This window comes from Sycon ciliatum, chromosome 9 (genome assembly GCF_964019385.1).
Source record: "Sycon ciliatum chromosome 9, ocSycCili1.1, whole genome shotgun sequence".
Taxonomy (NCBI): Eukaryota; Metazoa; Porifera; class Calcarea; order Leucosolenida; family Sycettidae; genus Sycon; species Sycon ciliatum.
The window spans coordinates 20,346,423-20,357,061 of NC_088651.1; the positions used below are offsets into that span (position 1 = coordinate 20,346,423).

Sequence of the window (10,639 nt, forward strand, 5' to 3'; positions counted from 1 at the left end):
TTGTCGTTTTACAGTACGCAAATCTACTGACCGGTGGTGTAGTGTTTACAGTCAGTCTGATTTCACCTCTGCGACTACGGCTCTAGTGCTCTACTACTGTACTAGTACTACTACTACTGACTCGAGTACTGCACTAGTAATAGATGGCCAGCTGAACTATGACAGTACATGTATGAGGTACTCTATCTACAATCATGATTGTTTGCATGCAGTCTACTCTGATCTGACTCTAGCAACAAAAACGCGTAGGGACCACTTGTATGCACCCACTTGTATCATGTGTATTGTCTCATAAACAATCAAGGCTCGCAGCTACAGCCCACAGTTACGACAACATGTATAAATAATTATTACTTACACTTACATCAGCGCTTTAGCCGAGCGGTTGTGGGCTTGCCAGCGAATCACAAGGTCCCGAGTTCGAGACCCGCGCTAGCGCTGGGAGCAGGGAGCGTGTACTGTGCTAGCAAATGCGATGATGCATGCGTGAACCACTTAAATCGTCTTTACATGCAGTGAACTGCGCCGACACCCACGGTCATCTGGGTACTCACTACTCGGAGTGAGGGTAACATGTCGGGCATTGGTTGTGAGACTTACCACCTCACCCTCGCCGTTAGGCGCTGCATCTGCCACCCTGGTAGCACAGGCATGGTGGTGGCCTGGCACATGCGAAACTATTACTATTAGTATTACTTCCTAAGCTGGCTGTGTTTCTCAACGCAATTGTATAGCCGGTGGTGGTGACGCGGCCGGACGTGCAAACTATTACTTTACACTTACAGTACAACTATGACGTACAAGTGCAAGTAGTCCTTTGCTGACACTGCACTGAGACATGATGTAGAGTACTAGCATGGTATACCTGGTATACTAGTAGTAGTAGTAAGGCAGAGCTACATGTAGCTGTACAGCTTTCCAACAGCCAGTAGACTCTTTGCAACGCAGCCGGTCAGATCAGTTTTTCTTCGTCCTAGATTATTGTGTAGCTACCCGATACCACCAGTAACTGTTATAAGTTTTCATTCCTCTCAGCTAGGTAAGAGTGCAGTATGTCGACAGATTAGAATCTCTATATTCAGTTCAATTTGTGCTTATTGCAAATTTGTTGATTCCTTTTTTTTCAAAACAGTGGTAGCGACATTCTTTGGATGCTTCTTTCTTCGTGACAGCTTGCTCTTTCCCGGCCGCCATGACTTCTCACAAGACTGACGCGAAACTGCCATCCAATGCACACGACAAGTCCAAGGATACCCGATGGCCGAATCCTACCGGGAATCCGCCTACTAATTGGTCAAGGGGGGTTAGGCAGTGGAAAAACCCGAAGTACAGGGGTGAGTAAAAGAGTTTTCTTTTTGATTGTAGTCTTCTTCTGTCGTTTTTCTGCATTTTTCTTCTTTTTTCTCCTGATTATATGAAAATTCGTATAGGTCTGGCACCACTGTGTAATTAATGGAACAGAAAGAGTAAAAAAGCTCCGATATTATCTTAGTATTACTCTTGGTTATAGTCATCGTGAGGTAAGCCGATCAAAATGATTTTACAATATACTCAAACTAGTCAAGACAATACAAATAATTATTATAATTATTATAAACACACGGCGAGGAGACAGTTATTTGATAAGCGCAATCACTAAAATTAGCTGAACCGACATTTGTGTTATTTCTCTAACTTAGATTTCCTATAATAGTTCAATTTTTGTTTCAGTGTCCTTTAGTACAACGACGATTCCTGATGAGTGTTGTACGAAAACTTGTTTGAATCCATAATTTGTTCTCTTCACCATTTCAATATAGCTATGAATAGGATGAAGGCCGCAGACATCACGCAACTACGTTACTTGTTCGACATGTATTTACTGTGTATTGTATAACAAAAATATTATTGAAAACCCATAATCGATTTTCTTGTTCCTATCATCAGTGGGAAAAATACGGAACTAAGGATACAACCAAAGAAAATGAAGTTAAGTACTGTAAATAGAAATGTGTTAGAAATAACAACAAAATACAAGTGCAATAAAACCACTAGAGGAAACGCAAAAAGGTAACAAGATTACGTAACCAAAGGCGAGAAGGCGCTAAACGAAGTGTCAACCTACGAATACAACTTCAGTGCAACAACGTGCTCCTTCTGCTTACACAAAACAGGCTTATGAATACGTATACACACTGCCTCAAGGACTTTCAACTGTTGGACATAACGCGCACGACACAGTACAGAAAAATGAGAGTCATCATACACACTAGGACAGTCAGGACGAGATAACAAGTGTAGATACACAGCTGACTTCTTACAATCAACACATTCATCCGCCTCATCTCGCTCCTTCCCACCCGACTCCTCCTCGTCCATCTCATCATTCTCTTCCTCGTTCCGCTCGTCATCCTCACGATCATCATCACTACCATCATCTGCCTCGTCCTCTGTCTCCTCACCAACCGTTTCGTCATCCAATTGCTCTTCTTGCTCTTCTATCCTCTGATCACCTGTCTCATCCTCCGTTTCTGTACAGACCAGTTGTCTCCCATTTGCTAGCTGCTCGTCCCGTGAGCGGAGTTGTTCCTCCAGCTCCGCTTCACTCACTGACTCATGATCCTGTGCCAGTGGTACAACACAAAATGCGGTACCGTATGAGAGGGCTAGGCTGCCCAAGTAATTAGTTACCAACTCCAGCAGCACCACCGTTGCCCTTGCCACCACCAGAACCGCCACCGGCTCTTCTTGTGGCGGGGGCTGCAGTGGACCCACCTACACCCGCGCTGGCATCACCAACTCTCACACGAATTGCCACGGCTCCCACATTAATCCAGAGACCTCGGAGGGCAACAGCAAACTACTCCACAGATATTTATGCCAGAAACGGCCAAGGACCGCGCGTTTTGGACAATACCAACAGAAAGAAGGTCGAGCAGGATCATGAGTCAGTGAGTGAAGCGGAGCTGGAGGAACAACTCCGCTCACGGGACGAGCAGCTAGCAAATGGGAGACAAGTGGTCTGTACAGAAACGGAGGATGAGACAGGTGATCAGAGGATAGAAGAGCAATTGGATGACGAAACGGTTGGTGAGGAGACAGAGGACGAGGCAGATGATGGTAGTGATGATGATCGTGAGGATGACGAGCGGAACGAGGAAGAGGGTGATGAGATGGACGAGGAGGAGTCGGGTGGGAAGGAGCGAGATGAGGCGGATGAATGTGTTGATCGTAAGAAGTCAGCTGTGTATCTACACTTGTTATCTCGTCCTGACTGTCTTAGTGTGTATGATGACTCTCATTTTTCTGTACTGTGTCGTGCGCGTTATGTCCAACAGTTGAAAGTCCTTGAGGCAGTCTGTATACGTATTCATAAGCCTGTTTTGTGTAAGCAGAAGGAGCACGTTGTTGCACTGAAGTTGTATTCATAGGTTGACACTTCGTTTAGCGCCTTCTCGCCTTTGGTTACGTAATCTTGTTACCTTTTTGCGTTTCCTCTAGTGGTTTTATTGCACTTGTATTTTGTTAGAAATGGTTTGCTCCCCACACCGGAGCTCGCGCTATTCTGCCGACTTTACTTGACACTTGACTGACTCACGACTGCCATCCAGAGCACACGAGAAGTCCATCGAACCATCGACTCGGCAAACCTGCAAGAAAGCGAGCTCCGGTGTGGGGAGCAAACCATTTCTTACAAATCATCGCCGAAGTCGCTCCCACTACTTTGTATGTTGTTGTTATTTCTAACACATTTCTATTTACAGTACTTAACTTCAGTTTCTTTGGTTGTATCCTTAGTTCCGTATTTTTCCCACTGATGATAGGAACAAGAAAATCGATTATGGGATTTCAATAATATTTTTATAAAATACACAGTAAATACATGTCGAACAAGTAACGTAGTTGCGTGATGTCTGCGGCCTTCATCCTATTCATAGCTATATTGAAATTATTATCTCCACGTAGATTCTTCACCATTTCTTCATATTTTCATCGTTATATTGCACATCGTCTCCACCGTTTTTACATTGCATGAATAAAGTACACAAATGTCGGTTCAGCTAATTTTATTGAGAGCGGTTATATAATAATTATTGAAGTTGATTGTTCCAACTAGGACCACACGCTTCTTGCCGAACTTGACACTTGACTGACTCAGGACCGCCATCCGGAGCACACGAGGAGCACGTCGCACCTTCCACTCGGCAAACCTGCAAGAAAGCACCACTCCCTGCTCAATACACAGTGTTTCGGGGAATTCACCCCTCATCAGTTGAGCTTGAGTAGGGGTAGTTTGTATCCCTGGTGATGGTTTGGCCTGGAGAGCAGTATATAAGTGGTGCTTTTCAGGCACAATCTTCCTCAGCCTACTCAAGCTCAACTGATGAGGGGTGAATTCCCCGAAACACTGTGTATTGAGCAGGGAGTGGTGCTTTCTTGCAGGTTTGCCGAGTGGAAGGTGCGACGTGCTCCTCGTGTGCTCCGGATGGCGGTCGTGAGTCAGTCAAGTGTCAAGTTCGGCAAGAAGCGTGTGTTCCTAGTTGGAACAATCAACTTCATGACTATTACCGCCGAAGTCGCAACTTCTAAGTTTATAATAATTATTATACTTTTAATTTGTGAGTTTGTGTGTTAGGTTCTGTGTGCATAAATTTGTGTTTATTTTGGTCGCATGCAGTTAGTCACGAAGAGCAAGTATCGGAAAACAAGCCCTGCAGGCCAACTGTGGCCATGGATGGCCATGGATCAGAAGCGAATGGACTGGAAGCTGTTCATTTTGATGTGTGGCAAGACATCTTGTTGACAATGTTGTCTATTGAAGACGTCTTTCAGCTGTGTGCTGTCAGCAAATCCATGCAAGAGTTGCTTCTCAATGAGTACACGTTCAGAAGGCTATGTATGGTGAGTAATAATGCAAGATTCGTGTGTGTGTGTGTGTGTGTGTGTGTGTGTGTCCAACCTGTTGGAAGGCTACCTTCTTGCCAAAGCATTTGGAAGTTGGACTAACGTTAGTTTCGGCTCCACAATCCAGTGTGTCGTTACATGTACTATAATTATAGCTTTCAAGGCTGAGGTTGTTGGTATGTCTGTTGGCTCTGGGTTCTCAGTACTCAGTAGCCGAGCCTGGTTGGTAAAGTAGCTCCAAATTTACTTCAAGGTACCAGTGAATCTAGTGTCTGCTTCTATCAAAGCAGCGTGATGTCTATATTGGTTACCCCAGGAAGTGTAGGGTGTGCATAGGTAACTGTCTTGGCCGTTTTATGATGTACTCCGTGTGGTGTAGACCAGTTGTGCATTGGTGGTCGATTCACATGACTTCGCCAGTTGTGTGGAATAGACAGATATCTGGCGCAAGTCTTGATCTGTCTCATTCAGATCTTGTTTGCTATCGTTGCTATAGGAGAAAATCTGTGGGTGCACATGCAGTGCATTTTCAGATTTGCGTGCTTCTCTTGCGACGGGCGTATACATGGTACATACATGGTACATGGTGTGTGTGTATACGTGTTGACCATGGACTGCTTCTGGCTAGATTAACTCTTGTGTTATCAATGGTGCTAGTGAAGCTTATAATTATAAGACCCACTCTGATTTAGCCACCCACACTAGTACCAAGTATTACCTTCACTAGGGGCAGGGGTACCTGCAGTTGGATCCCGGGACGGATACCCTGATGCCGTCAATCCTTTTTCTGCACCTTGTCCTCACCCACTTACTGAGGCGTGGTGAGCCCATAAGTGGGATCATTTCAAGTCCACCCTAGTTTGGGGTGTCGGCCGTTGGGTGGTTCAATGGCCAATTGAGTCATCTTTCCAAGATTCCTTTTGAGTCTCTCTCCCCTCTCCTGAGGAGACCCACGTGACCAGTTTTGACAGTGAGCAACAAGTACAAGTACAAGTACAAGTGTGTGTTGGTACAAGTCAACTTCGCCGATAATGACTGCGGATATCATGGCAGAATTTCCATGCAAGGGCAAAGTCCCACCATCCTGTACACATATGATAGGACGTCGGATATTCGGACACTTTTCTGATGCCATGCCGAGTGTCGTTACACCCAAAGTTGACTCGATGTATTTATGTACTCGTGGGTGTATGTATGAATTTTGCAATTTGGCTTCAATACTTGAATCAGTAATGTCGATTTGAAGTTCAGTTTCTCACCCAATCCTACCTCTTTCGGAAGCAGTTGCTTTCTACTTTTGGATGAGTCCTTATCTGCATAACGGAAGGTGTATATCTAGCATTCTTTTTGTTGCAATTCCCTACCTGCGCCACAAGTAAACATTTCTCCTTACACACTGATTACCGAGAGTTATCTATAACGTAGTTCGCTACTTGTTCAAATACGCAAACTTCAAAAACACACGAGAACTTTATAATAGCAATAAAGAGAACAAATTCTGCAGTCATCGCCACACTACAACGAAGTCATGAAAGTTTACCAGAATTAATGTTCTTGTCACATTCATCAGTGGAAAGACTTCGTTGTAGTGTGGCGATGACTGGAGAATTTGTTCTCTTTATTGCTATTATAAAATTGTTGTCTCCACGTCGATGAATTACACACGAGAACATTTAACATTAGATAACAGCATGTAAGGTACGTGATGTGTATACCATGAAATCGTAGTACTAATTTCAGGATCTTCAACAGCATTGTGAGTAACCTTTAGAGACTTCTCTTCTTGCGATAAACAGATAAGAGCACACAAGATCAAGAACCTTTGTTCTTGCCGTTTGTGCAATAACCATAAGAACCATTATTCTTGTTTTTTTATGGTGTTTTATTTCATTAAATGTTATTGATACCGCCCCAAAAAAGAATAAGTGGCTACATCTATAAACTATAATTTATACCAAAGAAAAGGACCAAGGAACTACAAGTTGCGCTATAATGTCCACTAACACCAGCAGTTACCAAACAATCAGCTCATGCGATAACACTACACGACACTGACCCACCGTACTGACGTTCTACAACTAACAGAGTTGTTAGCCAGTTAGTTGTAGAACGTCAGTACCGTCGGCCAGTGTCGTGCAATGACCACATGAGCTGATTGTTTTGTATTTGGAGGTGTTAGTGGACATTATAGCGTAACTTCTAGTTTCTTGGTTCTTTTCTTTTGTATAAATTAATCCTTGGCTCTCCATCCGAGTCCATTATAAACTATAAGCAACAGTATGGAATCAGCGGATTTAAGTAGTGTGTCGATGACGACCTACCTAGCAGACTAAGTGTGAATTTCACCTGTGGCCGTTTGTATTAGCCCGTGGCGGATTATGCTCGGTAAATTACCGAATTATGCTTTCCATTATCCCGTTAGTATAGCAGTGATTACGATACTATGCTGCGATCCAATCTATTGGTTTAGCGAACTCAGTAGAAACAGCCCTTGGCGGATTATGCTCGGTACATTGTTGAAGCTTTCCATGATGCCCAAATTATGCCAGTGATTATTCTACATTGTAGGGGCCTGGAATTATGCCAATTAAAAAAAACTAAAGGCCACTGATGGTGCTATTCTGTAGCCAAGTATTCTTGTTGCACTTTGCAACGTTACGACGACTCTGGCACCATGACAGCACGGCTTATAATGGGTAACATTCACCAGGTTATTTTCTTCAACATGCCTAAACATGCCTGGAGCATTAATCTTTAGCCAGCATTGTGAGGTTATGCCGACCCTCTGGTTTCAGAAGTCCTTTTATGCCAGGGCATACCTTTTAGTCAAAATCCGAAGATTTTGCCCGAATTTATACGAACATAATCCGCCAAGGGAAGGGATAGTTTGCATAGGTAATGTATCTCGGCGTGAATATAAACAGACTCCAAAACATTCCACAACTTAGCACTGCGTACACGTGACAATAATGATCGAGAAACAATTATCCAAATACACAGACGGACATTGAGGATTGTCCGACAAAATTATTACTTTACTGTACAGTTCTTGCACACGATTGCTCAGGCCTGTATATCACCTTATGAGAAGGCGCGACCGTTTGCTCATGAAACCCACTTCACGATGTTGTTGATGAATCTGACGTTTGTGGCATTATTCCGTGATGTACGAAAGGGTCTTGAGAATAGAGGGCATAGGTGACAGCCCTTGGCGTATTGTGCTGGCATAATCTTCGGATTTCGTCTCAAAACTATGCCCTGGCATGAATTGACTTCTAAGATCAGACGATCGGCAAAACCTTACAATGTTGGCTGAAGATTAATGCTTCAGGCATGTTAAAGAAAAGAAAATCGTTGCGACGGTGCAAAGTGCAACAAGAGTGCAAGGGTAGAGAATACCACCATCATTGACATAATTCTAGCATATTTTAGCATGTTCACTGGCAAAATTTAGGCAAACGGGAAAGCATCATTCAGCAATTTACAGAGAATAATCCGACAAGGGCTGTTTCTACTGAGTTCACCATACCATAGGATTGGATCCCAGGATAGTATCACACCATCATGGGCTTAATTCCAGTATAATGTAGCATACTCATTGGCATAATTTGGGCATAATGGAAACCGTAATTCAGCAATTTACCGTGCATAATCCGCCAAGGGATAATAGGTGATGGATGTCCAGCATTTCAAAAGCTCTAGGAAAAGGACTTGGCAAGATTGTCAGCTTGATTATAAGAGAAAATGGTGTTACATATCAACGACACTTACATGTATTTTAGTGAAAGTGTTGATTGTCTTCCTTTTTGTTTGTCCCGTGCCTGCAGCAACGCTATCAGCTCAGTCCACATTTAGACGTGTCATATATCGGAACTGCAAAAATCCTGTTTATCGCAGACAAAGTAGCCAGTATGTGTTGCCCCGAAGATGACGATTACTACCGCAACAATGAACGACTATTGGATTTTAAGGGTGATGCGATTGTACCATTGTTGAGCCTGGCGTTGAACCCACCCGACACTGTCGGTCTCACCCCGAGATGGACCAATGCTCATTTGCTTCATCCACTTGTAAAGGAGATTGACCTGGTCGAACACGACGCTTTGCATTACTTTCCTAGCATACCCGAGGGCATGCTCCTGGAAAGATGTACCCCTATCTACTCAAACCCCTCATTCCAAATTGAAGATATAACAACGTTGTTGCTCGAGATTTGTGGTTCGGTTGAACAGTACCAAGAGGCCATAATCAACAGTTTGCAAAAGGATATGCCAAGGCTGGAGTTTTACTTGCCCTATCTGAAACAATCTTCGAGGCGTGAAGAGCTTGCGAAAGCTCTTCACAGTTTGGGTAAGAGCGACACAAAAATATATTCAACCCTGGGCATGCCCAGCCCACGTGTCCCTGAGTACCGTACTTCTGCATGGGCAAATAATCCTTATGTAGATATAGCTTTTCCCTGGGGTTATCCTGAAACAGATCCAGTGCATATTGCCAATGAATGGCTCCAGGATTTTGCAAAGCTCGAAGTGCATCATTCCGTTTTGCGCCTCCTGATAACGGGAGACCTACGTACGTCTCAGGTGGACGATTACTTCACAGCTGTCGTAGAGTACGAAGATATACTAAGCCGTTTCCCAGAAAGTTACTATAGGCACTTGTCCCCCAGGTGTCAAGATGTATACGATGATCTGGGAGACTTTCTTCTTTCGTCCTCACAAGGGCAGGAATATCAGAAGGAATGGACGAAAATCGAATTGGTCGACGCCATGTTGCGATACACCATGGAACCGTATGACTAACTGCCAGTGGAAACACGCAGAGATGAGCTATCACGTGACCAGCTCAATTAGATTATGCACAGTACATCTGTAGTCTTTCCTCCTTAAGTTAAGTCCTGTCAATGTGGATCTACATCCGTCAACAATGGATGGTCCAGTATGGTTTAATGTTACTTATGGTGATGTGATTTAAAACGCGTTCAGAATTCAAGACCATTATACTGTTTACAAGCTCCCTAGTTTTAAGTAAGCTTAAAGACTTTTAACATTAAGCCTGTGTGTGTTTTCCCACTGACCCGCTATATTTTGTCATGAAATAAGATAAGTTGTATTTCTCGCTGCTCTCAGTCCTTGCTTCACTACTTCACCCGTTATCCAGTTCACATCTGACTTTGGCCAACTACTCTTCACTTTGTGAGTTTTTGCAAATGGTGTCTATGTCATTGTGTGTGCCAGGATATGAGGAGCTAGAATCATAATATTATATATTGGAAATAACAATTGGAGTAATTATGGGCACAGTCATTCTCGTGCATCTACACAAATCATGGAGGAATATTTTTTTGGCTGGAAGAACGTTTTCTTGTTAGAATCTTCAGCCAGATTGCACGACTGAGTGGTGAAGAAAGAAAATACCGGTATGGGTACCATGTGTTACGTGAAGGAACAAACTTGAAATAGCATGACCAATAGTGCTTAACATGGCACTGAAACTAGATTTTGTAAAATAAATGTGCCAGAAAAGTAAACGAGAGAGGGTGATATTTAATTTTTTCCTTTTCCTTTCTACATCAAATTTTATTATTGGCTCAACGCGAGTCAGCATCCAAGTATCCTTTTTCCTCTTCCCTGGACACATACACACTAATACACACACGCACACACAGACACGCACACACACCTATCTATGCCTGGTCGTAGGCCATGATTCCGAGACCTCCGGTCGGATAAGCCTCGCCAACCACATCGGCACA

General features: G+C 43.5%; 1 protein-coding gene across 2 annotated transcripts; it reads left to right on the top strand.

Annotated features, from left to right (window-relative positions):
• Nucleotides 1-831: 831 nt before the first annotated feature.
• Nucleotides 832-10,213, top strand: LOC135824656 (uncharacterized). Of its 2 annotated transcripts, none has more exons than XM_065337375.1 (4): nucleotides 832-1,039; nucleotides 1,173-1,334; nucleotides 4,658-4,881; nucleotides 8,712-10,213. In XM_065337375.1, the coding sequence occupies exons 2-4, from the start codon at nucleotides 1,193-1,195 to the stop codon at nucleotides 9,684-9,686; spliced, it is 1,341 nt and encodes a 446-aa protein (XP_065193447.1). In that variant the 5' UTR covers nucleotides 832-1,039; nucleotides 1,173-1,192; the 3' UTR covers nucleotides 9,687-10,213. The 2 variants fall into 2 exon arrangements, with proteins under 2 accessions (XP_065193447.1, XP_065193446.1); XM_065337374.1 differs by having other exon boundaries at nucleotides 833-1,039; nucleotides 1,133-1,334.
• Nucleotides 10,214-10,639: the final 426 nt, after the last annotated feature.

Coding starts and splice junctions, on each gene's coding strand:
- LOC135824656 (XM_065337375.1), top strand. CDS start 1,193: ATGACTTCTCACAAGACTGACGCGAAACTGCCATCCAATGCACACGAC. Junction 1,335..4,657: donor GAAAAACCCGAAGTACAGGG/GTGAGTAAAAGA, acceptor GGTCGCATGCAG/TTAGTCACGAAGAGCAAGTA. Junction 4,882..8,711: donor CGTTCAGAAGGCTATGTATG/GTGAGTAATAAT, acceptor CCGTGCCTGCAG/CAACGCTATCAGCTCAGTCC.